The sequence below is a fragment of the Neocloeon triangulifer genome, unplaced genomic scaffold, assembly GCF_031216515.1.
Source record: "Neocloeon triangulifer isolate White Clay Creek 2 clone unplaced genomic scaffold, ASM3121651v1 ptg000012l, whole genome shotgun sequence".
Taxonomy (NCBI): Eukaryota; Metazoa; Arthropoda; class Insecta; order Ephemeroptera; family Baetidae; genus Neocloeon; species Neocloeon triangulifer.
In genome coordinates, this window is record NW_026775554.1 from 19,433,118 (window position 1) to 19,459,870 (window position 26,753).

Genomic DNA, 26,753 nt, shown 5'->3' on the forward strand with positions numbered 1-26,753 from the left:
AGAGATAAGTGTTTGCTGTTTCTTCTTTCCATTTATTGTTTTGCGAATGATAAAAATGTGGGAGAAGAAGAATGCGTACGTGAGGAGACGATCGCAAAAGGGAAAAAACGGGTTTGTCCTCGTGTTGTAAAAATTGTTTTTTATTACAAAATCAAACGACTCTACCTTTGTGCGTCACAGGTCTCCGACACTTTTTCATGAGCAAAGGAAAATAAGCAAATTCATTGATTTTACTTTGACAAATTAGAGTCGGCAGCTATTACAAAATGAGTGTAGCTATTTATTAAAAAAATACTTCAATGAGGACAAGCCCGTTTTAAAATGATATTAATAAAATTATATAGCCATCGACTGGAAATTAAATATAATTTATAAATATTTTAGCGTTGAAATTCTTGGTTTTTCAATTATTAACAATTGATTTTGTTTGAAAAATGAATGTAATTAATTTTTTAAAGTAAAATTTAATAAGGATAGCAGAAATATTCAATTATCTCATTTTATTTATAATTTTGGAAGTTTCTTTTTCTATTTAATCAAAAAAAGTAATTGCAAAATACAACTTCATAATTTCAGCCAATATTTTTTATAGTTTTTTTTTATAGGCAGATCAAAACCGCAAGTGACGTAAGAGAATTTTTTCAAATAAAAATCATTGCGCGGCAATTTTATTTTTCTACCCTAAGTGTTTATTTAATTCGCTGCTCCGCAGTCAAGTACAACAATAGTTGGACAAGGAGAAAACTTGAACTGAACCAGGGGTCTGCTGGATGGTCTCATGATAAATGATGTCTGGTTGTTGATGTGAACCTCGTAAAACATGTCCATTTCTGGCAGCTGCATCGGCGCCAAAGTCGCTTCCTGAACGGTGCGCGCGTTGGACCCGTCGAAGCCCATTTGCCGGCACAGGTCCCTGCTGTCCACGTTGAAAATTTTCGTGTCCAGGCCTGGTGGTGCACAGAATTCGTGCCATTGACCGCAAGTGTTGATCAGCACTTCGCCAACCGCTCTAAAAATAAAAATTATTTTGGCGACTGAAATAGTTTTCGGTGACTTTTTATGATTGCAAATGAGTGAAATTAATAGGGACTCTTCTTTGAAATTTCAAAACAAGTTTATAGAACGTACTGTAAATAATTTGTTCTTCGTATAATGAATTTAATAAAACTGAAATAAATCCTCCTGTTTAATAAACAATAAATCAGCACGTCAAACAGGGACATTGTTTAATCATGGTTTACCAACCAATTTTTGATTTTTTTTTTCATTTATTAACTTACTGGTCTGATCGCGTGGTGCGAACGGCGACGCAGTTCTTTTCGTCATCTCCACCCGGACAGTCTTTTTCCCCATCGCACACAAAGGTTGGAGGAATGCAGTGCTTCTCATGCTGACATTTGTAGGAGCCTTGACTGCAGCCGCAAATCGTCCAGGATTCGTCTGATTTATCGTAGCAGTTCCGGTTTCCGTCACAAATCTTGGACGGATCCACCACTTTAAGGTATGCAGCGCATGATTTGCAATCTGCAGGCTCGTCCGAGCCGTCTCCGCAGTCGTCGTATCCATTGCAGAATTGGTTTTTGTGCACGCAATAGCCATTGCGACAAGGCACACTGTTCAAGCCGCAAACTGGAAAGATGGATAATTTTGGTTCAAGGTTTTTTTTAGTGTTTCACTTTAAATAGTATTTAATTTCGCTTTCTTAAAAATATTTAACCCAAATTGGTGTAAAAAGAAAAAAAATCATTTACTAAAAGCGCAACAATTTGATATCAAAGAATAATCTCGATATGGGCAGTGATTGAATAACAAACATAATATGCAACTAACAATAAAAGCATTTTTATGGTCAGGGGGGTCAATGAGGTCAATGACCCTATTCCTGAACAGCACAATCTTCAGAGAAAAGTCAAGACATATTTTCATGCTACTGTTTTTTTTTTTTTATCAAAGCGTGATACTTGAAAAAATTATTTTCTAATGAGTTAAAAAAAAATAGAAAATCTTTTTTTCATTTTTATTTAAATTATCAATATTATCATTTACCGCAAGTATATGGATTTTCAGCATCCAGGCAGAATTTTTCTCGTTGCACATAAAGGCAGCGATCGGATTCGTCCGACCTGTCTCTGCACTCGGCCATTCCGTCACAAAGATTAGATTGAGGCACGCACAGACCCAAAGGGCAGCGCCAGCCTTGGCAAAGTGGTTGTGCAACTGGCGGGTTTGGGTATTCTAAAATTTATTTACTAATTTAATAAAAAATTAAAAAATGATATAAAATTTTACTTAAAACTTCTCTGGCTTCGTCAATATATTGTTCGATCCGCCGCAACGGGAAAGGAGACTTGAAGCCGCAAGAGCCGAGTGGTTCGTCAAAAACAGCCACTGGAAACCAGCTGCCCCTGGAGTTTTGGCACGCAACGGCGCCCGACCACGAAATTGGTTTTGACGCGTACGGAACCTTTAAAATGCCATAGCGTCAGTGATTGCTTTAGTAATTTGTAAAATTATCCACTTCACACTCGTGATGGGAAGGAGAGCAAACGCGTTCTAAACATAAAAGGTTGTCCTCGCAGTACACAGGCTTGAACTGAATGGAAATGATGCTGTCGTTGACGCTGCTTGGGCCCAGTGCCATGCAGTAAAGCAGACTGTCCGGTCTTTCAAACCTTTAAATCAAATACATGTGATCGATTCCAGTGATTCATATGCCCTGATTTTTATTTGTTTTAGATTGATTTATTTCATTCACTTCAATATTTTAGATAAAATTTCAATGAATTAATTTGAAAAATAAAGTTAATAAAATAGTTAATTTAAAAATAAAAAATTGAAATAAAAAATAAAAAAATGTAAAAAGTACAGGATTCATTTTTAGCAAATGGCCAAAATGGGAATCGCTTTTCTTACCTTTTTTATATTTTTTATTTAATTGATTTTAATTTTTAGTATTGTAATTTTTTTACCACTCAGGCAGGGTCAGAGGTATCACGTTTCTCGTTATTTTGACAGGTTTGTCCAGTTGTACAAAGGAGACATCCTCAATGTCCTTAATCGCCACGGCGCGTCTCATTTGGTCATGTGGCCCTTCATAGCCAAACAACCGTTTCGCACCCATAATTACCCCTATGTAATGGTACTGCAAACTAAATAGATTTTGAAATAAGTAAAAATAAAGCGCTATTTTATATAAATATTTTAACTATTCATACTCGATTTTTTGCGTGCAAGACCTGGAGGTGACGACCCACAGGGGATTCACAAGCGTGGCCCCGCAAAGGTATTTTCCTTCTTTGAAAATAGCCGCGAACCACGACCAGGTCGCGTCACCACACGGTGGAATATCCGGTAGCGGGTAAGTGAAAAGTCGTTCGCCGCACTCCACCCAAAGTCCACTGCACGGCTCCGCACCCTCTTGCAGCATTCCATAATTTGGCTGCTCGTAATAATCCTCCTGGTCTTGGTACTCGGGCAGTGCAATGAAACTCGCCGGCTGCACTTTCACGTCTTTGTAGTAGCTTCAAGGTGGTTGCTAATTATTTGATGGTATGGCTTAAAATGACATACCTGAATCCTTGATTTGCACAAATGTCGGCTGCAAGTTCTTCGGGCGTCTTGTCTGTGCGATCCTGACACACGGGGTACCAAATTTTGCCCTGCTTGTAAACCAAGAAGCCGTCTTGCCTGAGGACCGCGCGATTTTCTTGGTCCACATGGACACTTGGACCGTTAACCAATGCAACTAGAAAAAATATTGCAATTTTTATGAGCGTGCATGGTAAGATACGGAGCTCGCAAAAGGCAACATTTTTAGACCTTTTATTTATTTTTTCTAACATTATTTTCCGCGATTTCGTCTCGCGTTCAAATTTTATCAGAGCAAAATCCTCTATAAATAGTAAAAATGAAAATCGTAAAAATTTTATCTTAGTGTGAAGCAAAAAGGAAAGAATGGATAGTAAACATGTAATTAAAAACCCCGGAGAGAAACTTTTGAATAGTAATTGTTACTCAAGGAATAAAAAATATTTATAAAGAGATTCTAAAAATATTTAAAATTATTAAATTAATTACAGTCTATTAAATGTTAAAAATGTTAGCTTAAAATTATTGACCAGAAATAATAAGCTCTTTAATAATTATAATTAATTTGATGAGAATTTAACCCCTGGCAAATTGAAGTGTTTCAAACATTATTTTTGTATGTATAATTGTGTTATAATTATGTTTCAATTAGTGGTAAAAAAAAATTGTTAAAACATTAAAAAGGGGTTTATTTGAAGCTTTTCATTACTAATTGAGTCCCTATAAATACCTACAGCAGTATCGCTCATCCTCCTTGTACAAGCAATCAATGCCACGATCGCAGATCTGGTACTTCTTGACGCACTGATAACTAACGGGGCACAGATATTCGTCCTCGTTACATACGCCTTTAAAAGTATGAACAATTAAAAAGTACAATTAACTTAAGCAAAAAGAAATACTGCATCCTCTTTCGTCCGAGCGATCCCGACAGTCTAGTTCTCCGTTGCAAATAAGAGCAGGGGTTATGCGTGCCAAATAATTTCCGCACGTGCAATCCCTTTCATCAGATCCATCTTCGCAATCTTTCACTGAATCGCATCTTCTGTCTATTGGAATTTCTTGGTTAAACCTGAAATATTTTCGCAATAATGACATCAATTAATTTATCTTACTTGATAATGCACATGTAATTTAATTAAATTAAAATTGAAGCTGGTCAAAAAGGGAAAAATATAACATAAGTTAACAATGATATTTTTTGTATCCCCATAGCTATGAAGTTTCTCGAGATATTTAAATTTTTTTAATTCTAATAATATTAATTTGCTCAATTTAAAACGATGATTTTAGACACTAGGATTGCAAGTGAACGTTCAAACTATAGATAGGATGAAATACGCGCGCAACATGCGTGACTTGGGAGTCGCGCAGGTTGCATACCCACCCGCAGTAAAACCTCTCCTGTTGCGACCCTGTTTCCACCAAATGCTTGTTTTCCGCGTCGATCCCTGTAACATTGCTCGCAGGTCTGACGGTCGAAGTGAACTGATTCAATTCTAGGTCACCGCCCTTTGACTCAACGGGAGTAGAAGGCGAAGGACTTGGTGCTAGAGTTGTGGAGGACGCTGCGGTTTGCGGCGACAAGGAAGACGGACGTGGGGAAGAATCAACAGGTAGTTCGATTTCGCCGATTTTATTTTCCGGCTCGTCAGTGGACGCGGTGGTTGTTTCGTTCGGAGACGAATCCAACGAGTCAAGGGTTGCCTCTGAAGCACTTGGAGATCCATTGGTACCTTCAACATAATTATAGAAAATTACTGTTGAAAATTTATAGCCCACAGAACATAGCCTGTAATTTATTATCGTCCGGTACTTAAGTTTAAACCAAGAAGTTATTGTTTTTCGTAAAAGGTTATTTTTTTTTTAAAATAGTTTAAGTGGTTTAAAATTTCTTTCGTGGCAATTCCAACATTTTCAAATTTGATTTTTTTTTAATTAATGAAAAACTTTTGCACATCTTTTGGGCCCAATGACTCATAAATCAATTCAATCAATTGTTATCAGAATTTATCAAAGAACTTGTATTTTAAATTAAATATTCATTTATTCATTTACCGGGCGAAGTGGAATTCTGTCCTAATTTCACAGGACTGCTCTCTTGAGGAGGGCTGTCCAAAATTCGCGTCACGTTGATCGGGTTCTCAATATTTGCGACGCCGGTTTCGTTCAGGTCTTTCAATGCCTTGGACACTCTGGAATCATTTGACTTCACGTTGAACAAGAAGAATTTCGGCAGCATAATTCCGGCAGTGACGTTGTTCAGGAAACCCGCATCCTTCAGCGTTTGGAACGCGCCTTTCACTCTCTGGTCGTCGTAAATTTTGGAAATCTTGTCCTCGTTCATATTCGGCGTAGGTCTGCTGGATTCGTCTTCTCGGAACGTGGAATTCGCGTCCTCCCTGGCACGAAAACTCTTGCAATTGAGCTCATCTTCTGCGTTGAGGCAATCGATTATTTTATCGCACACCATTGATGCCGAAAGACACCGGCCGCCCACCCTGCTGCACTCGATGCTGGGACATTTCGCAACAGGCACTTCTTTTGGAAGATGGATCTCGTTTTCTTTAAAAAAAAATTTGTAAAAATAAAAAATTATGTTAAAACGTGATTACAAACAATTTCAAGGAAGGAAGTGGCTAAATTCAAGTTGTAATTTAATCAGTAAGCTTACATTATTTGATCCTCTTATTTGAGGTAAAATTTGGACAGTCTATTGAGTAATAATTATTGCAAAAAAATGACATGTTTAATTATACTTCGTCAGAAAATGAATCAGGAAAAAATCATCTTCACCATTACTTGCTTTTCTAATAATTATTATAAGAAAACACAAGTGGACACTATAAATTATAAATTCTTTTTCTTCCGTTCAGCTTCCGTGACAAAAAATAGTGCATTTTTCTATTTACGGGCTAATTTTGCGCACAAATAAAAGGGTTCTATGGAAATTTCTGATAAAAATTACTTGATTTCAGCAGTTTCAATCTTACTGAATTTCCTCATATTTCTTTATTTAAATTATTATTACCAACAAAGTAGTTGATCCAGTCGAGGAAAATTCCAACCCTGGTGTACGCTCCAGGTTCGTTAGGGCGGGCGCAGCCTTCACCGTGGCTCACCACACCGGCTACGTACCATCTCTCTGGTTCACGAGGAATTCTTCAAAAAAAAAGATTATATTATTTTATTTTTATGTAAATAATTTATTCACCTGCATAAAAGGGGCCCACCACTGTCGCCTTGACAGGCATCTTTCCCGCCCTCAGGGAGACCGGCACAAATTTCTATCCCCCTTCTATCCTCGATGTGTTTGCAGTTGTCCAAGATCGGCACGTCAACTTCGTGGATTTGATCGGCTATAGCGAACAAATAAAGGCAAATTTCAATCAATTGTAATAAATTTAGTTACGATCGGATCCATGTTCCTTGGTAGCGCCCCAGCCAATTGTGATGCAGGTGGTGCCGGGCTCAGGGAGCATCAAGCCAGGCGGCGGCAGGCAGACGTGTCTGGCCCATCGGGACATGCGGACGGGCGGGTCAATTTTCAGCAGGGACAAGTCGTTGGTCATCACTTGTCTGTTGTAATCGCGATGCACGATGACGTGGGTGACCACCCTGGTTTGCTCTTGCGGCGAGAAGGAAAGGCGCCGCAACATGCCGGCCTGGATTTCGTAGAAATGTTTAGTGTATCTGCCAAAAATGAAAATCAAATCATCAGAATGATCGATATTTTAATAAAATTGAACAAACTGTGGGAAAAAATTACTAGTTATTTCATGTTAAAACAGGAGCGCATTTTTTTATTATTTAAATTAAGTTAAGTTTTTTTAAACTCACTCGTGCACACAATGAGCTGCAGAGAGGACCCATTCTTCTGTGATCAAACTTCCTCCACAGTGAAACCTGCCGTCCCGGAAAATTGCAACCAGGTAAGGCCAAGCTGTTGGCTGGCTCTGTTTTCCTCCCACAATTCTTCCGCCGACCACGCGCTTTGGTCTTTCGATCGGGGCCTCGTCCAAAATTCGCGAGCCGCACTTGGGCAACGGACACTGCACATACGCTACCTCACGATTTTTGCAACCTTCGCTCTTCACTGAGTAAAGCATTGCTTTAACAGATTCGCCGATTCTCTCAATCTTCATCGTTATCTCCTCAGAACTGGAATATTTAAAAAAAAAAAAAAATTAATTGGGTTCTGTCTTATGGCTTTACTATAAAATCTCGCGCCTTGTATCTAAAAAAACTGAAATTTTGTAATTTTTTTAATATTAAATCCAATTTTAAAAAGCTATTTTTGAAAACTTCTTTCTCACCGCACATCAGGGCCAGCCTCCGCCTTGCAAGCTTGCAGGGCAGCCGCGGGGTCAGCGGTGCACGTCGGAAACCATTGACCTTGAATGTTAATGTGCAGGTAGCCAGAGATGTGCGACTGCAGATCCACTTGGCCAGAATTGACCAGCTCTTCCAGCAGCGCAAAACACTCGTGTTCGTCCGAACCACTCGTGCAGTCTTCAACGCCATCACACCTTTTCGTCAGCGGCACGCATTTGTGCTCTTTTTCGTGCGGACCTTTGTTTATGCAGCTGAACTCGGTTTTTGCACAGCCTTTTAAATTTTGCGCTAATTAAGAACTGCGTAATTAAATAATTGATTTATTTTACCGTGGCATGAAATTTCGTCCTCGCCGTTGGGACAGTCCATGTAGTTGTCGCACAAGCGCACCTCGTCCACCCTGTGCCGGCAATTGCATTGCGCCTCGTCGCTCGCGTCTTCGCAGTCCACGCTCGCATCGCACCACAAACCGCTCGAAATGCATTTGCCGTTACTGCACGCAACGTGGCCCTCCTCACAATGCCCTAAATTTTAATTGAAATTTGTCTCAAAAATTAAAACTGAAATTTAAATTTGCAAAATTTTCCACCTCTGCTCGCACTTCTTCCCGACGATACAGCGCTGGAAGTTACGTTTTTTTCTCGATGCGGCAGGGGCAACCCTTTTGACGGCCAGGAGTCTTGATCAGTAGAACCTTGAAAATAATTTCGCTATATTTTGCTTCTTTTTTGAATTTTTAATTTCGTTAAAATTCACAACTTTAGCAATCGATTTATAAAAAAGCAACTGAAGGTCATTTAAGAAAGTTTGTTCAAGAGTAAGTTGCAGGCAAGTTTTTAAATAAAATTTATAAAATCCCTACATTACCAGCTATTTTTTTTTTTAAATATTATTTTATTTGCTCATTTTTTCATTGTTTTTCTTGATAATCACGCAAATAATATCCGCTATAAAATTGAAAATGGGACCTATTTTTAATGACAGCTCAAGCAAACTGGAGAGAAATCAAGGGAGGGATTTTTTTCAATTGCTGAGGAAAAAATTGTTACCAATTATGCTTCAAATTTAGTAAGGATAAATTAATTCAATTTTATTAATTTTTTACTTGACTCTTTAATGAACTAAATTATTGATTAAAAATATGACATTTTTTAATTCTAATATTTAAAAACTTCTTATCTGGACAGTGTTATTCTTGCACATTACAAAAAGTCATATAATTATGTTTTAAATTCCTTAAATTCCTCTCTCCCTTATGGGAGAACGGCTATGTATTTTTTTAAATAAATAATAGTGCTATTTAAAAAAAAACGATTGCGATTTCTTCAACCTACTTGCCCTCTCTCTATTGGCAGTTTCGAGTGCTTTGTCGTTCTTTCCTTGCTCTTGAATGACCGCAGTTTGCGAAATTGGTGCGGGTAGGAATACGCAGGTCACTGGCCCTCTCTGGGCTTGGTGGTTGGTGAAATACTGTCCACGGTTGTCTGTCTGGACAGCTGAAGGGTCGGGTTGGAAGAAGCACAAGGGGTATCGGCCGGTGTAGCTTTGCTGCTGCAACTCTTTTGAGCCGCTGAGGCGGTCGTTGATTTTATTGACGGTCGCCACAACTTTTTCGAGCTTCTTGTTGATCTGCTCGTACTTTTCGTCGCAATCGGGCCGTTGTCTTTTGGGCCGATCGCCTTCTTCGACGATGCCGTCACCGCTGCCGTAATCTTCAAAGTCGCCTCTGCTGCGTTTGAATCTTCCAAGAATCAAGGATGAATCCGTCAGCAAATCTGGTTCGCCCGAGTCGGAATCGACGACAACCTCAAAATCCACACCCCAAGGAACCGCAGACGGATGGGTGGATATTTGCGCTCTCAAACCTTTTTGTTTTTATTTTAAAATTAATGCAATTGGCTTAGTTGGAAAACACTGAAAATACCTATTCCGCTGAGCACGGTAAAAATTAGTGCTGCAAATGCGGCAGCCATGACAAGGGAAAGCAAACTTATCAGAGTGATTTGGACGTTTGACAATTTCTGGTAAGTTTCATGGCGAGATTCGGAATCTTCCAACTCTTGTGCTGGTTCGCATACTATTCAAAAAGGAATTTGCAATTTGTAATGAAGAAAACTCTGAAATATGAAATTTTGTTGGGAAAAACTTGATTTGAAATCTAAAGTAAATTTGAAATTTTTCAATAACTTCTCATTCAGTATATTTATTTTGTTTATTTTAAGCACGTCACGATGAGATGAAACATTCTTAATTAATAATTCATCTAATTGTGTAATTTTTTTACTTCTAACTCATTTAAAGAAAGACCCACAGCGATAAAACAAAAATTCTAAAAAAATTTCTGAATGCTGAAAAATTATAATTCATTATTAATGAATTATTATTCCTCATTCTGAAGAAACAAAATAAATTTATGATTTTTTAATTTTTGCTTGTGTCAAAGTTATTTGTTTTTCAAATTTTATCCACATAACAGAGTTAGAAACCTCAATTTGGCTTTTGGCTCGTTGCAGTCTCAGTTTTTCAAATGATGATAAATAATTGAGTATAAACTTACTATTTGCAAGATCATCAACTTCCGAGAATCCTGGACAGTTTGATGTACCCACAGACTCCATTGTGAATCAAATCCCTTTGCTCATAGGCAACGCATCGCGATTGCTTTCCCTGCTGCGTGTTGAAAATATTCCAGCCTCGGTGCCTTTCCAACGTTTCATGAGAACAAAAGTGAACAAATTGATTGCATTGCGGATTTTTTGCCGCGTTGTTTGGTTAATTCTCATTACTTTGCAGTAAAAATTGCCGACTTAGCGACTCTCCTGTACCTGCTCTTGGCAAATGTCTGAAAATATAAAATTTATTGACGGAAGTACAGCATTCTATTACAAAGATAAAAAACTAGCTTACAATTAATAGCATTTTTTCTGCGTTTGGTTTTTCTAGACGTTGCCTCGGCGGAAGAAGTAAGCACGCCGAAAATAAAACAATTAATGTTAAAGGCTCAAAATCACGTTATCAGTGCTGAAAAACGTCAAATATTTAATATTTTTGTCTGATTCTCTCATATAATTGTTGTTTCATACCAAATAAAAATTTCCATGTTTTTTGTTTGTCTTCACAAAGTAAAACAATAAATACAGAAAAAAATTAAAAACCATTTTACACTTTTAAAATTATATATTTTACACTATACAAAAATATTATTTATTTAGCATTATAAAAACTTAAGTTGTCGAAATTTAAATTGATTTAAATCAAAGGACATGAGCATATAAATGTCAATTATGATTTCCAATTCAATAAATTTTTTTTGTTGTTTATTCTTACATATTATACCATCGTAATAAAACAGCTTTTCAAAACGCTTCATTATAAATAGCTATAAATACGAGATTTTCTTAAAAGCTCAATGAGTCCATACCATCAAGGATCCTCGTGTTGGCTAGTTTATAGGTTGCAGCGCCTTTGAGTCGTCACAAAACTATTGTTCCTCTCCGCTTTCTACCTGCAGGCTTTGCAGACTCGGCATCTTTTTCTTAACTTTCATCAAAAGCTCATCTATGCTCACTGCTTTTTATATTAGATTTTGTAGTGCGTATTTATTAAATAATAAATTATATTTTGTAATTTTGGCATTCAATTAAATTAACAGCTGATTTTAATTATATATCCAGTCAATCTAATTTATTAACGAATACGTCACAAAAAAGGATAAGTGATTTGTTAAATTTTTGCCATTCTTTGGAAAAAGCTGAAAATAAGAGTATAGGATATTCCAAGTAAACAACATGAAATTATTTTAATTAAATAGACTTCTCGGATTTATTTTCAGGGTCAGGCCACTACTCACGACAAACTCTTGTCAGCCTGGGCCCTTTATTGTAGGCGCAGAACCACCACCAATTTTTAAATAAAGAAACAATTTTACTTATTTTTATTTAAAGACCAAAAAACATTAAACCAAAGAGGGTTGAAAAAAAAAACATAAAAAATATTATTTAAAATATTCCACCATAATTTATTTATTTTGCTGGCATTTCCTTATTTTTGGTGTTCCAACCAGATGATGACGGAAACGAACCTGAAAAAATTAGGGAAAAATCTAGAGAGGAAGTCAAGTATGCTTATTTGCTGCGGTTAGGAAATTTCAGGTTTTTAATCATTATGAATTATTTATAGTTTATGCTGACTTTTGTTTCATATTTTGATAATTTTTTTGTTAATTATTTTTAAAATTAATTGATTTTGTAATAATTGATGCCTCTAATAATTGTGTTTCATTTAAATTTTAACTAGTCTCTATTGAGACTTTTTATATTTTATTTTGATCAAAAAATTTCCTCGATTCTTGTTATACGTTTAGTCTTATTTTTCTTTTTCATATTTAAAATTTACGTAATGTTCTTTTACTGACGTCATCCGTGGCTCGTATTTTATCTTTCGCCTTCCAACTTCCCACACACGTCGCTCGGGGTCGGTCGCGATCGCTCGGTTCATGAGGTGAGGAGAGGGAGGCAACAAGGAAAAATTTCAATGCAAATCCGCATTGCAAAGTAGTGCCTTTAATCGACGCAATATTACATGATTAAAAGCAATGCAGCCCAAATTAATTCATTAAGATTCGGCTGACGGAGATGAACACGTTGACTGGTTCGGCTAGGCAAGAGCAGCGTTCGCCGTCAGGAAAATTGGGCCGAATCGAGAGCGGGGCTTACGTAAGCACTGGCAGGATGTGCGGCGACCAATGAGCGCGCGGCAACGGTGGATGTATTGCTACGCGTTGCTTGTGTGACGCGGCCGTCGCGGCCCTTTATTCCGTGTGACGAAGGCCAGGAATTTTGACGTGGCTACTACGTACTTGCCTGCTTGCCCACTCCGATTGCAGCAAACTTGGTGACGAGGAATACGTAACTGGTAAGTACTCAGCTGAGGAATAATAACAACCGAGCGTGGTGTCTGCGCTCAGTTGCGGCTTCCGTGGGTCCTGGATGGCCCTGGACGCGCCACTCGCGCTCAAATCAACCCCGAGACTCGCTGGGCTGTCCTTAGCGCCCCTGAAACGACTGCCACTGCCGACTAATGGCGGCGAGCTAATATTTATATTATCACTTATCTCCGGCACACCAGAGTCGCGCGGCCAGCAGCAGCCATGAAAAAAAGGTCAGGTGCGGATAAATCTGCGTCGTTGGTTCGGCCGTGTTACAATGAGTCGGTCGGTTTGTGCGCCGTTTCTGCTCCATTCGAGCAATCGGCTAAAAATAAACTGAGAAAACTGGCCATCGCTGCTCTCTGTGCTGCCGCCGCCGCAATTTCAACCTGCAACACTCGTTCAATTAAAACACACACTTGCCTGCATTAATTGACGACGAATGTACTAAATAATGGATAAATTAATTGCACGCCGAGAGTACCAAGGCCAGCGTGCTTTGCTTTCCGTCGATCACACCGCGCCTGCATGTTTCCTGAATGTTTTTATTTTGCTCAGTTTCCTCTTTTATTTTTATAAAAAAAAAACATCAACAGAAAAATTTGATGGCTAGTTTTCTTGAATTTTTTTTTTTTAAGTTGTTTACTAGGTACTAGATAAATGTGATCGATTTTCATTTCATGAACGTACGAGGAAAAATATCTGAAATTTTTTTATTACAAGCCAATTTGACCATGAAACAGGATTTTCGTGTTTGATTTGCTAAACGCTTTTTTATTAAAATTATCATGTTAAAATAAAAAATTGTTTCAATAAATTAAATTATTTAAATTCCAAAAAATCTTTATATTGTCAAAAACATCGTTTGAAAATTTAATTTACTTCACCGGGAACCATCTTTGTATTTTTCACAAATAATCGTCTTTTTCTTTTAATTTAATACTAAAAAATAATCATCGAACGAAAAAAAAAAATAAAACATATATGACAATGTAATTTATATTTTAATATAAATTTTAAAACAATCTGTTATAAATTGTGAATTGATTTTCATGGCAGCCGCCTTGCTTCAGAACTGATGTTTCAAGCGGATGTCATAATAATTCACATTCAGACTCTACTCTCTTTCCATGTTTTATTTTTCAAACTGACGTCAATCCGCTTATCATTAAAAGCGTTTGCGTTTGAGCTGCTTTTGTCCGACCGCGCGAGCTAGCGAGAGGAACGCGCACGGCGACCGCATTAACACGACAAAAAAGCAAAGAGAATCCTAATTCCTAGGGCTCTTAATTCTTCATTTGCAAAGTTTTTCTTCGTCAACGAATAACGAAGTCCTGCCGCGATACAAACACTGGAATTGAAACTGATAACGCGGGAGATAAGAAAAAAATAGAAAATGTAAACCAGCAATATGTGCAATGTGTGAAGGTCAAGTAGTGTTATTAGGCGGTAATTGTCTTGGCAAACGCAATGTCATCAGGTTCAAAGTTCAATTTTCTTCTTCTTCAAAATTGAGTCATAGTAATATTTAAAAAAGCTATTTGTAAAAAAAAACTTGTTTACGAAGGTTGGTGGGAAAGAGCGCATGATGCGGTCATAGCGCGACTGCACCTTCTCGTGAGTCATGATCGCGAGAGAAAATTCTTTGTGAGTCAATTTATTTAGCGTTTTTGTTCTGCCAATTTATTTAAAATTAATAAATAAAATGTTAAAATGATTTTGAGATGTGTTAAATTGTTAAATTTTTGAGATCGAATGCAAAATTATTGTCAAAAACATGTTTAAAAAATGTCATACTGCATTTAATTGTTTCCGAAATTGTAAGGGCAAACGCTGAACACAGGTCGGGTGGGTATTTAGGAAGCATTTTTTTTTCACCGAAGCAGAATAGTGTAAAGAAATAATATTGGGAGGGCCAAGTTCTCCTAGTTGTGTCGGCCTCTGAATTTGGCATTCTTCCCGTTTTTTCCCTTTTATGTTTTAGAATGTGCCAAATTCACAAGAAAATACCCAGATAAGTTTGCTGAGAAGTAACGAGGTTAAATATTTGAAACGCAAATGAATAAACGACCTCTGTGAACCCTCAGTCTCACCATATCTTATTATGGCTCAAGCTCCGAAATTACATTCCTAGGTTGTATAATAAGATTCCGCAGTCGATGTCATGTACTGAAAATCTACAAATTTAAAGAGATTCTTTGTTAATATAAACTGATAAAACACATTTTGAAAATTTTAAATGAAGCCTCATAGTTATGCAGAATTGGTGTTTTGACTTGCTTGTTAGTAAATATTTTTTATTTCAACTGAATAAATATTTTTGCTTTTGAATTTGATTAGAATAAATATTAAACACCTTCAGCATCAAATTTGATTTTAATCTTCCTTACTGAATGATTTTATCGGAAAATTTGCTTGAAAAAATTATTTTTACTCTACATAATTATGATTTTTTTCTTTCTTGATGAGTGAATTATTTCTTTGTTTTAGGGACCTTGTCGTCGGATCAGAATGGAGACGTTGGTCGAGGAAAATGGAAACCCTGGCGCAAGTGACCCTCTCGGAAATGAGGAGGTCGGAACTGTGACTTCGGTAGGAGACCAGGACTCATACTCACAAGACTCGACTACTTATGTTAGTTGCCCAAACACTCTAACAAATTAAAGCATCCAACCCCGAGCTGCATGCCTCGATTCCTCCAACCCCACTGAACAAAATTTTGCAATTAACTATACCATCTTCTTCTGCCATTCTTCTTATTTAGAAAACCTACCTGCAGGTGCAGTCGGTCATTCAACCAAATCAACAGTCAGTTATCCAAACCGCCACCAACATTCAGCCTGTGCAGCTGTCCAAGGGCAACGTCATTCTGGTCGGCAAACCAAACTCAGTCATCCAAACGGCCTCAGGCAACCTCCAGACCCTGCAGGTTGTGGAAACGGGCTCTGACGACAGTCTATCGGCTGACGACGAGGGTTCTACCAAAAAGAGGAGGGACATTCTCTCGAGAAGGCCGTCTTATCGCAAAATACTTAATGACCTGGGCGGTGGTGAAATTGCAGGTATGTGTGATGCTTGTAATTGTTTCCAAGACTTTATTTACATTTGTATTTGCAGTTATTCCCGCCGGTGCCATTCAAATTTCTAGTGGCCAGGGTGACGGAATGCACACCCTTACTATGACCAATGCTACGTCAGCAGGTGGAGCCATTGTTCAGTACGCGCAAGGACAGGAGGGACAGCAATTCTTTGTTCCTGGTAATGTGTTGGGTATGTGGAAAAAGCTTTTTATTAACAAGTTATAAAAACCTGCAGTAGTGGCTCAAAATTCGAGCGGGTCGATGCAGTCAGCGCAGCAAATGGCAGAGGAGGCGGCCAGGAAGCGGGAGTTGAGGCTTTTGAAAAACAGGTATGACTGTTGATTGCTTAATTAAGTCAAAGAATCGTCTGGTGTTGGATTTTTCACATATATTGGGAATGCAATTTTCTTGTTTAAGGTTATTTTTGTGGTTGTCTATTGGCTCTGATTACTTAATGACACCTCTGTGTTCAGTTTTGACTTGCGGCTGCGACAAGTTGCAGTTTGATCAGAATAACGTTTGTTTACAGTTCTGCACTTGGTTTTTTGAGCTGCAAGTGTTAAGCTGGCCAGGTTTCATGACGTGATCAGGGTCTCTAGGAAAATGAATATTAACGAAATAAATTTTCTGAGAAAAATGTACTCCATCTAATTTCCCTTCCTTCTCCTGTACCTCCCTGCACTCACAGTTATAACTACGTACTAGGATAACAATCAACAAGTTGGCATAAATTCCATTAGTTCTAACAAGAGAAGAAAGGGAATCAGACATTCCTTCCCTAGTAAATTCTGAATTCGCCTCAAAAGCAAAGTCTCTAACTTTTGCGCAGCACTCTCGAGATCCCCTTGATTAGTGTTTTCAATTATTTTCCGGGAAAGTTATTCATTTTGCAATTGGCGAATTCAGTCGAAGGCTCGCCCCAACAAATATAACTGCTAGACTGCCATTTTCTTTGTCTTGCTTTTATGTTTATGTTTGTGGCTTGCGTTTAGGGCTTGTTGAGTGAGATTGTTATCCTGATGTGGAGTTATTCTGTGTGTCCAGGGAGGCCGCAAGGGAATGTCGGAGGAAGAAGAAGGAGTACATCAAGTGCTTAGAGAACCGAGTAGCTGTCCTCGAGAATCAGAACAAGGCGCTCATTGACGAACTCAAGTCGCTCAAGGAGCTCTACTGCCAACAGAAGGTCGAATAGTAGTGCAAATGTGAGCAAAAACTTCCCTCTTCGAATGTTGTTGTTGTCCAAAACCAACTTCCGCAGTTTGTTAGTGAGTTGCTGACCTGGTACATCGGCGATTCAAGAGCTGTGATGACTGGCTTTCATATAAAATTTCTTTTTTGAAAGTTAAATATTTTTGTCGATTGTCAAGTTGGAGTCTGACCACTATTATTACGGTTTGAGATGCAGTGAATTTGGTATCACACTATTAATGAAACAAACTTCAACTGGACATGGCTAACAATTTTAAGTAATGTGTTAATACATGTATAGTGCATATATTCGTGTGAGAGTCATGGGTCTCGACTTTTGGAAAAGCATAATGTTCCGAGAAAGTGTCAACTTTTGGTGGGGTAAATAGAAATGGCTGCAAGTAACTTTTAGCAGTCTCGACAAAGCAAATTTTTATTGACTCATGCTCTGCGCAGAGTACATTTTAGTGCCATACTCCAGTTGTAACTTGTTCTATATTTCCTATGGAATGAAAAAAGCGCAGAAGTCATATCATCTGGAGTTTAGAGAAGATTAACTGATACAAACTTTGTTTAACTATGAATTATTAAGCACTTTCCTTTTCCTAGAATTATGTTCACATATTAGTTTTGAACTTCTGTTTATGTTGATTTGCCAATTTTTTGGGATGGAACCACCACTACCAATCGAGTACAGACATTTGAACCAAAATATCCCAGGGATGTATTATGTCGTGAATGTATTCAAATGTGCCTGAACTGTTGCATAACTATTGCAGTTGTTTCAATGACAATGAACATGTTTTCATTTGTCTTTTAAAAAGATGTATCACACGCAAAAATTTGTATGCCTCAAGATCACTTTCAATGATTTGTCGCCATGCTTTACTTCATGACATGATCTCATCATGCAATGTACAAAATGTCAATAACAAAATTAATTCTTAAAACATGAACACTCCAACTTTTAATTGCCATTTCACCCAAAGAATTTTTAAACCTTTATTGAAACTATTTATTTTATTACGTTCTGGCTTGAAAAGCAGCAAACAGCAGATGTTAATGATTTTTTTTTTTTTAAATTTGTAGCTTGTCAACTTATCTTTGTAAAGTGAATCACAAAAAAGTTTTAATAGCAAGTCATTGATATAAGTGCTTTTTGTCTGAAATAAAGTAGAGCAGATATAAAATTTAGAGACGATAAGACCACTCTGCTCATCTAATCAAGAAAACACGCAAGAAACTTTTCTTTTTTGCTTCCAAGATTTATTACAGTATTTTACATAGTTAAATTAAACATTAAATAAGAATTACAATATTCTTAACACTTCATATAAAAAAATTGAAAGGAAAATAACTTGAATCTAAGGCCAAGCCTAGCTAGCTTATATTATTCTCTTCTTACAATTAATTAGTGATTTCAGAGACCACTAATCAAATGTTTCTAAATCTATAAATTACGCTGAATTAAAAAAAAAACTTATTTTAATCAGACATAAAATGCAGGAAATTTTGCACCTTCTGGATTTTGTGCATCTACTAAAAAATGAATTGTCCCAGCCAGACCTTCGAATAACGAATACGGTCGATCAGGTTTCCTTGTTTGGTTTTTGTCGTAAGTTGTACACCACCTAGCAAATTGCAGTCCCTGATACAGATACTTAATATTCTGCAATCAAACCAAGTCTTAAATCAATAATCTTATTCAAATAAAAGTTCTCACCTTCGTTGTTTGGTATAAGTGCAGAAGTGCATAACCATTTCCCGAAACACCATGACACAGACCGTAACCCTTCTTCAAAAGGCCTCTTTTCCAAATCACCTTTGCACATGTTTCAGCTGCGTGAAGATATCTTTCTTGAGCGAAAACCTTTGGCAGTTTTTTATTAATTTCAAGATAAAACTGCGTCAAAATATCTTACTTTGTAAGCTAAGCATAGGACGGGGACAAACGCTGGAGCTCCATGACACCAATGCACTAATCTGTCGGAATTGTTCCCGATGGAAGAAGGGAAATTCCCTGATGGGAAACAGAGGTTGAGAACAAAATCCAGGGTTTGACAAATCAAGTGCTCCAATTCGTCCTTTTTCTCCTCCGACAGATACTCCATGCTCTGTTGATGTAAAAAAATACAAGTTTAATTGGAAATGCAATTAAACCTTATTTATGAGGCTTGCCTGTATCAATACGAAAAGTATTCCCGCAATTCCGTGAGCTGCGCCTAAATATTTTTTGCCGTGCCACTCGTACATTAAAGGGGGACCATTTGGATCAGAGGCTGCCAACATTTTTCCTGACGCAAGTGTAGCCGACACCACCTATAATAATAGATAAATTTTCTTAATAAATTAAATTCTTAGTTTGGTAGAAACCTACTTTTTGAATAGATCTGACATCCACGTTTGATTCCGTCGTATTATTTCTCACAAACAGCAAGGCCAATAGGTAGCCTGCTCGTCCATACAAAACCTCGTCCGGCAAATCAGACTTGAGGTCTAAAACCCGAGGCAGCAAATCGGTCAGCCTGGGGAGATTTAATTAATATACTGCTTTAGTAAAATTAAACCAAATAAATTGTATAAAATTTTCTCACAGTTAAATTTTGATTGATCAAGCTAATTTCAGAGTTGACATGCATTAAAATAATTTTTGTTGTCAAATCGACCTCTGACAAATTGCTGTGCTTTTCTCCTTGTTCCCCAAATGCCAGTGCACAGCCGCAGCAACCGCCAAGGGTCCAGCGTCTCCGGTCATCAAGCTCAGTCTTTTACCCTTCAGCTTTGGCAGCGACGGCTCCAACAAAACCTCGGCCAGCTATTAATACAGCCAAAATATAAATTGGCAATTATCTAAAATTTCAAAAGACTTTTTACTTTGAGAAATTTCTTGGCATTCTGTATCTGAGAAATATGGAAGTACATGAGAGCGATACCAGCACTGCCCGTGTACACCGAGTAATCGCTGTCTTGATCGTGGGTGGACTGCAAGTGGCGGTCCAGAATGACGAGCAAACTCTCGGCGCATTTTTTCAATTGAGTCGAAAATTCCGCATTCACCTTTGAAAAAAAAGTTATTTAATGGATTTAATTTTTAAGCCCCTAAAAATTGATTTTCAATATATTAAAAAATATCAAATTTGCATGTATGCAATATATTTTTTTTCACAAACAATAAAAGTGCCTGGTTTGGAGAATACAAATTAATAATTTTATATAAATTTATTTAATTACATATATGTTATTTTTAATTTAATAGAGATTTTTTCTGACACTTGCTTTTGAACAATTAAATTATTTTCTTAAACTTTTATCTAACCTTATTTTCAAGATAAATGTTGATGACGTCATTTCTCTCTTTATCTTGTAGCGTCTCATAATCTTCATAAGGATTTTCAAATTCTCTTCTCTCGTCCATTTTATAGCATAGCTTAAATTTAAAAATTCAACCACAATAACTACATAGCTGAACTTGATTTTTTTTTTATTTTTCTTTAATTGTTTTTTTCTGCTTTTAGAACTAAAAAAAAAATATGAAAATAAATGGGAAACTCAAAATTAGAAAAATAGTCATGCATTAATTGTTTATTATACTAAAATTTCATCAAATTATGTGTAGAAGCTGCTGTCACCAACAAAATTAATAACAAATGGAATTTTAAGCTCTCTTAAAACTTTTTTCAAGTTTTTATAAATTTAAAATTTACAAGCAAAAATACATTTTCATTTAATTAATTTGTACTTGATACTTATTAATTAAAAACTACAATTTTGCCATTTTTGTAATTTTGCCCCAAAGATCGATCTACACGCGCAGTTGTCAAAAACAACAATAAAATGATAAATATTTCTCTCCTTTCTGGCATGATAAATTTGACAGCCTTCAAGAAAATTTATTCTTTTATGCCTACATTACGTAATAATTAACATAATAATTAAATAACTGGCAATAAACCGGGCAAACCTTTCTGTCTGTTTTTTTCTGTTTATTTTTGTGTTGATCTGTTTGATGTTTTGACGTCGTTCTCATCTCACACAGCTGATTTTCTGCGCAAATGCTGCGCCCGAAAGTGGCGCAGTGGCGCGACAGCAAGCCCAAGGAAGTCGCGAGCTTTTGTTTTTTCGCATTTCAATCCTAAATACATCGTCACGCGACGCATTATCCGCGCTTTTAAGAGATCAAACCACACAACTGAACCACACTCCAGGGTTATTTGTTTAGCTTGTGACCTGCGGACGTCTGCTGATGTCCCTGCTTATCGGACACCTGAACGACGTTTAAGAGGTGCCAGAGAACTGAGATTTCAGGGTCGGCCGCAGGTAAGCAAATTTTCTCAAAAGCCAGGATGTTGTCGGCTGTGGCAACTCATTTTGATTGTTGTCAACAATTATTTCGGTGCCAAGTTCGTAAAGTTCGTTGGCATTGAAAGAACGAATCTGTCCCAAAATCACCGATCATGCAGCAGCGTCCTAAAATTTGCTCAACAGCGCGCGCAGCCATGGACAGAATGACGGGATTACTTTCCAATTTATGGCCTTGGAATGCGAATGCTAATATTGGCGAGCCGAGTACCATGGCCGACAGTGGACAAGAGCGCATTTCGCGAGCCATGAGACCCTACGAAGCGTTCGTCGTCTGCATCCAAAGCCTGCTCATCTGGGAAAATCCGGTCATGAGTTGCATTTTTGTCCTTGCAGTCAATCTTCTTTTCTGGTGAGGCGCCAGTTTATTAAATCATAGAAATATGAAAATTAATTTCACTGTCAATTTTAATTATATATTCCAATTCAATTGTAGGCTGGTGGTGACCTTGGAGTTTCGTTTTTATTCCTTGGCCAGTCTTGTGATGCTCTTCATTTTCGTGTACACCCTGTGGGTCGAGCAGATCTGGCCGGAGATTCGATTGCCCCCTAAAGAGACTCCCGACAGCGAAGGCTGGACTCCCCTTCACCCTGGGTAAGTCGAGCAGGTTGTGCTTTATTACAAAAATTTAATTCAAAATTTAATATTTTGCAGAGTGCTGAGTGTTCCTGAAATCAGTCGCCACGTAAACCAACTGCAGAACTTTGTTTCCTCCATTTACATCAGCGCAGCAACAATGAGACAAGAACAGCCCGGCAAAGTAATATTATTATAGTTTAATGTTTGTTTATGTTACTTCACATGTTGTTGTTTTTATTCGGTCGTTTGATAACGCGGAACTGTTTATTTCAGTTTTGTGCAGTGGCCTCCTGTGCCCTGCTCATCCTTCTTTTCATCGGAAGGTCAATGTCCGGTGCTGTTCTGGCGTACCTGACCCTGATGGCCGCTATCCTCCTGCCAGGAGTGTGTCTCCATCTATTGCCCGAGGACACCTTGGACAGGTTGGGAGAAGTAAAGAAAAAACTCGTAGGCATCAAGTCAGTCCTGCTGTTCGAAGAAATGGGTACAATTATTTTTTTGCATTTATTCAATTAAAAAATTATAATAATAATTTATGCAGACACAACAATGACTGACTCGGACTCACTGGTACCAGAAGTGACTCCGGAGGACATGTCACTGTTGAATGTTCACTACCAGGAGGAAGCTAATGAAGACGATGATGATGAAATAGCAACACTTCTACCAGCTGGAGAAATTTCCGTCATTCCTGAAAATTGTAAGATTAATTCATTTTTCTTTCTCCATTCATTTGGGAGACCCTAATTTGCTTTTAATTATTGTTTTTGGCCATGAGATTTAAAAATCCAATTATATTCAGCAAAATATTTTCTTTGAGATTATCGTTCATATAATTTTTTTTTCCAGTTTCAGATTCAAAAGCACACGCTCTTACTCCTTCGCTGAGCTTCATGCCTGCCCACGATGAAGACAGCATGGACTGTGCAGATCTACCCCATGACAGACTTGAGGAATCGTTTGACTTGATCCCTCCGAGTCCCAGCAAAGCTAAAAACAATATCAAGTTCAAAACGAAGCACTTCAATGGCGACGACAGCTCTGACGATGGCAGCTTTTCAAAGGGTTTGACCTTTGCGGACGCCCCAAGCCCTGCAGTTGTGCAACAGGAACCCGAGTCGGCTGTTGCAGGACTTGGTCCATTTGGTGAAATGATCACCAGAGCCGCGGTGGAAAATGTGGCAAAGACTTTGGTGGATGCCATGACCTCGGTGGCCCACAGTGTCGTCTCCACCGCAGCCTTGGCTGCAGCTCAGGCACCCGCGACTTCAGAAGCAGATAGTGATGCAGAAATTGATGACTTTGAAATCATCAACCAGGAGGATCTCCCCAAGTTCTCGTAATTGTCTCTCAGCCGTTTTAACGTTAATCCAAATTATATATTTTATCACTTTTATTCGAAAACTAAAATAATACTGCTTCAGCCGATCACCGTGCTCAATAAAATGCCCTCGAGTTGGAGTTTACGGTCACAATTTTTTAAAGTAACTTTGCTAGAAAAGCTCAACAGCATTGCTTTAATCGGAGCTAGAGAGCAACTGTATTCACAGCCAATTTCATAAAATACAAATTTAACAATTAACACCTCGATGTTAGTGTGCTGAATAAGGAATGAATTGTATAATGCTCGGCAAAAAATATTCGAATTAAAATTCGACAACTAGTCATCTGTGAATGAGCTTTGTGTTTGACATAGTGCAGCTGGACCTGCACAATACACCCCCCCCCCCTCTTAAGTACAGCTTTCAAAATTTGCTTCCTGAATGTATTTGTAATATAACTAGGAAGTGTAATGCAAACTGATTGTGGATTTTGTGATTTTAGTTTTTAGGTTTAATTAAACGTTTTAAATAAAAAAAACTTACTAATGTGTAAAGTTCATGTGCTTTTACCAATAAAGTTCTTATTAGGTATTGATATAATTACATTATTTTTCTTTTTAAATTTTTGTTAACAAAAGCGCTCAACATTGACTTCAAGACAGACTGAATTTTTCGAATTTTTCATCTCTTAATTCTGTCACTGTTGATCAGATGCGTCTTCTTTTGCTTCACTTTTCTCTTCTAAGCCTTTCCTCTTTGGAATTATTTTGAGGAAAGCATCTTTCCAAGTTGCTCCACCACTGACATTTAAGAGGATTTCGAACACTGAAAATGTTTATGTTTTATCTTTTACAGTTTGTAAATTTTTCTCACCATGGTCGATAGTGAGAACTCTACGGCCTTTCAGTGTCAAGTACTCTCCTATAGGCAGTTGAGCGTGTTTTATACCTTTTTCAACCGCCAATTTGTGACATAAACCCTATAAAAGAGGTTTTTAGAATTTAAATTGAAGAACCACACAAGTTGTAATTTACTTTGTGTGCGTTATGATCAACTAATCCACCAATCACATAAACTTTGTCATCTTCAAGCTTATCTAGAATATTTTCCGATTCACTGCTCAGATAAATTATTTTTTCCTTATCAAACGTGTCGATATAACTCTTTTCCGAGATATTAACCTGCAATTTTTATTTTAAATAATAAATTTAAGCTCATAAAATAAATTGAAACTGTAACTTACATCCCAATTTAGGTATCCTTGGTGCTTTTTCATCTCTTGCAACGAACTGCCTGACAAGCTATTAAAATATAACTGCATAGGGTTCTCAGCTCTCCTATTTAAACTGTAGACTCTCAAGAGCTGCTTGATGCATTTTTCGATTGACTGAAGTAGAAAAGCATTAATAAATTTATAAAAATACGATAAAAATTTATACTCTCTTGTCCATCTTGTCGTCAAATGATAAGTCGATAACTACTGAAACATTACAGCCGCTCGAAGCCATCGTCTTATTTTTAAGATCTTTCCTACTGGACGTTGAGACGATTCCAGCAGCTCTATCATTCTTTCTCTTTTCTTTGGCAGCTTCTTTTTCTTTTGCTCTGCAAGTTATAAATTTAATGATATAAGATATAAGCTTATATGTTTAGATATTAATATTTAAACTGAATGTATTTAACACGGAGCATTTTGCATTGAGAAATAATTTTAATTTTTCTAAAAAGTTGGCTAGTTCATCCTTTACAATAATATTATTTATTATGATGTTTATATTATAGTTATCAAGAAAAGGAGCAATTTATTACCAAAAAAATTACCTTATAATAAGTTTTTTCTTTTCCCAAAATTCTTTTTTCCTCAGTTTTTTTAATTGGGATTTTGACAAAGTCCCGCTTGTGGCACTTCCTTCATCTCCATGTCCATCGTCTTCAATTTTTGGTATTTTTGTAGCTGGTGGTTCATCGGACGAAAAATCACGGCTTTCAGAATCCATTTACAAAATTCGTGATCTCAATAAAAAACCTCGTGTGAAAATCGGTAATAATTAAGAAAATTAATTATGATAGAGTATTTATTGAACACAACTAGGTGTAATTATGGGATTTCTAAAACAATCTTTTCGCTCTTTGTTTACAAAAATCCGGCAAGCATGCGCCCAGAGCTCCGCCCACATAATATGTGCAAAGATTCTTTCAGAAAACAAGCGAAGACACAAAAAATAACCGGTGTGAAGTTGGCCACTTTTTATAGCCACTCGAAAGAACTTGGCCACTTTTCACAGCCAAACACAAAAAGCAATGTTGCCAACCTAAATGTGATTTTGTAACCTTTTTCCGCTTTTATCAATGCGATTCCCCGGAGTCGCATTATTTCTAATTATTGCTACAAAGAGCTGATAGGGCAGCTAAAGGGCAAGTTAAAAATTATTTGTAAAGAAAATACATTACATAAGTAAATATGGTAAATATATTAACAATTAAATTAGAGCAATAAAATTAGTATTCAATTACACTGTTAGAGAAAAAGATGTTTGGCGCTTTAATCTTGCATTTGAAATAACATTTGCACGTCGACGATGAAAAGCTTTACATAAATGGATGAAATAAATTGTAAGAAAATGAAAGTTTTTGTATTTTAAAAAAAAAATACAAAAGAAGGATTTACAATGGTTTCTAGTTTTCTAAAAGTGAATAAGTCCTAAGGGGGCTAAGAGGACATTTGGGGAAGGCCGCGCGCCTTGCATGATGGATAGTGCGGTATAATACACTAAAGGCTTATTGATAATAGAGTGTGCAATTTTCTAAAAATTCAGGAACAGAGACGGTCAATTTAATTTGAACAGACAACTTCAAAAAATTATTATAGATGTATTTTAAAGTATGGACAAGTCCTGAAGTGAAATTGAGTTAGGGTTCATCAATGCCCTTTTGCACAGGGGTTGCTAAGGGTGTAATCCTTCTTTCCTGAAAGATTTAGCCCAATCTACCGTTTAGTTAAATTAAAAAAAAATTAAAAGTAATTTTTTTTAAAGATTTTCGGGGTATTTTAAAAGTGGCTGAGTCCTGGTGGGGATTTGGAGGGGAGTTCATCAATGCCCTTTTGCGAAGGGGTTGCTAAGGGTGTAATCCTTCTTTCCTGAAAGATTTAGCCCAATCTACCGTTTAGTTAAATTAAAAAAAAATTAAAAGTAATTTTTTTAAAGATTTTCGGGGTATTTTAAAAGTGGCTGAGTCCTGGTGGGGATTTGGAGGGGAGTTCATCAATGCCCTTTTGCACAGGAGTTGCTAAGGGTGTAATCCTTCTTTCCTGAAAGATTTAGCCCAATCTACCGTTTAGTTAAATTTAAAAAAAATTAAAAGTAATTTTTTTA

General features: G+C 37.1%; 5 protein-coding genes across 19 annotated transcripts in view; 2 read left to right on the forward strand and 3 right to left on the reverse strand.

The window, feature by feature from the left end:
• Positions 1-18,074, forward strand: part of LOC132197394 (cyclic AMP-responsive element-binding protein 1) — a 35,283-nt gene extending 17,209 nt beyond the window's left edge. The window contains exons 1-6 of one of the 15 annotated variants that reach the window (XM_059620654.1): positions 12,677-12,837; positions 15,341-15,484; positions 15,615-15,912; positions 15,968-16,120; positions 16,169-16,259; positions 16,975-18,074. In XM_059620654.1, coding sequence (XP_059476637.1) covers positions 15,362-15,484; positions 15,615-15,912; positions 15,968-16,120; positions 16,169-16,259; positions 16,975-17,122 — 813 coding nt within the window. In that variant the 5' untranslated portion in view covers positions 12,677-12,837; positions 15,341-15,361 and the 3' untranslated portion in view covers positions 17,123-18,074. The other 14 variants (XM_059620661.1, XM_059620663.1, XM_059620664.1 and 11 more) reach the window with 14 other exon arrangements.
• Positions 592-10,662, reverse strand: LOC132197387 (serine protease nudel). The gene is made up of 22 exons (XM_059620647.1): positions 10,481-10,662; positions 9,848-10,000; positions 9,258-9,788; positions 8,513-8,617; positions 8,253-8,447; positions 7,905-8,196; positions 7,429-7,749; positions 7,001-7,281; positions 6,803-6,947; positions 6,620-6,750; positions 5,647-6,153; positions 4,976-5,324; positions 4,491-4,660; positions 4,323-4,436; positions 3,571-3,745; positions 3,216-3,521; positions 2,970-3,149; positions 2,519-2,672; positions 2,290-2,464; positions 2,047-2,235; positions 1,281-1,629; positions 592-1,009 (listed from the first exon to the last, which is right to left on the reverse strand). Exons 1-22 carry the CDS (start codon positions 10,539-10,541, stop codon positions 694-696), a joined length of 5,199 nt encoding a protein of 1,732 aa, XP_059476630.1. The 5' UTR covers positions 10,542-10,662; the 3' UTR covers positions 592-693.
• A 295-nt stretch (positions 18,075-18,369) lies between the features above and the next one.
• On the reverse strand, positions 18,370-21,565 carry LOC132197391 (glutathione S-transferase LANCL1-like). The gene is made up of 9 exons (XM_059620651.1): positions 21,080-21,565; positions 20,435-20,545; positions 19,993-20,175; positions 19,785-19,933; positions 19,496-19,643; positions 19,297-19,437; positions 19,041-19,232; positions 18,842-18,988; positions 18,370-18,787 (listed from the first exon to the last, which is right to left on the reverse strand). The coding sequence occupies exons 1-9, from the start codon at positions 21,143-21,145 to the stop codon at positions 18,608-18,610; spliced, it is 1,317 nt and encodes a 438-aa protein (XP_059476634.1). The 5' UTR covers positions 21,146-21,565; the 3' UTR covers positions 18,370-18,607.
• On the forward strand, positions 21,201-24,985 carry LOC132197390 (reticulophagy regulator 3-like). The gene is made up of 7 exons (XM_059620650.1): positions 21,201-21,435; positions 21,604-21,829; positions 21,914-22,072; positions 22,133-22,238; positions 22,331-22,541; positions 22,599-22,757; positions 22,907-24,985. The coding sequence occupies exons 2-7, from the start codon at positions 21,615-21,617 to the stop codon at positions 23,398-23,400; spliced, it is 1,344 nt and encodes a 447-aa protein (XP_059476633.1). The 5' UTR covers positions 21,201-21,435; positions 21,604-21,614; the 3' UTR covers positions 23,401-24,985.
• On the reverse strand, positions 23,901-25,552 carry LOC132197393 (tRNA methyltransferase 10 homolog A). The gene is made up of 6 exons (XM_059620653.1): positions 25,201-25,552; positions 24,819-24,984; positions 24,623-24,766; positions 24,414-24,560; positions 24,253-24,358; positions 23,901-24,204 (listed from the first exon to the last, which is right to left on the reverse strand). Exons 1-6 carry the CDS (start codon positions 25,374-25,376, stop codon positions 24,077-24,079), a joined length of 867 nt encoding a protein of 288 aa, XP_059476636.1. The 5' UTR covers positions 25,377-25,552; the 3' UTR covers positions 23,901-24,076.
• Positions 25,553-26,753: the final 1,201 nt, after the last annotated feature.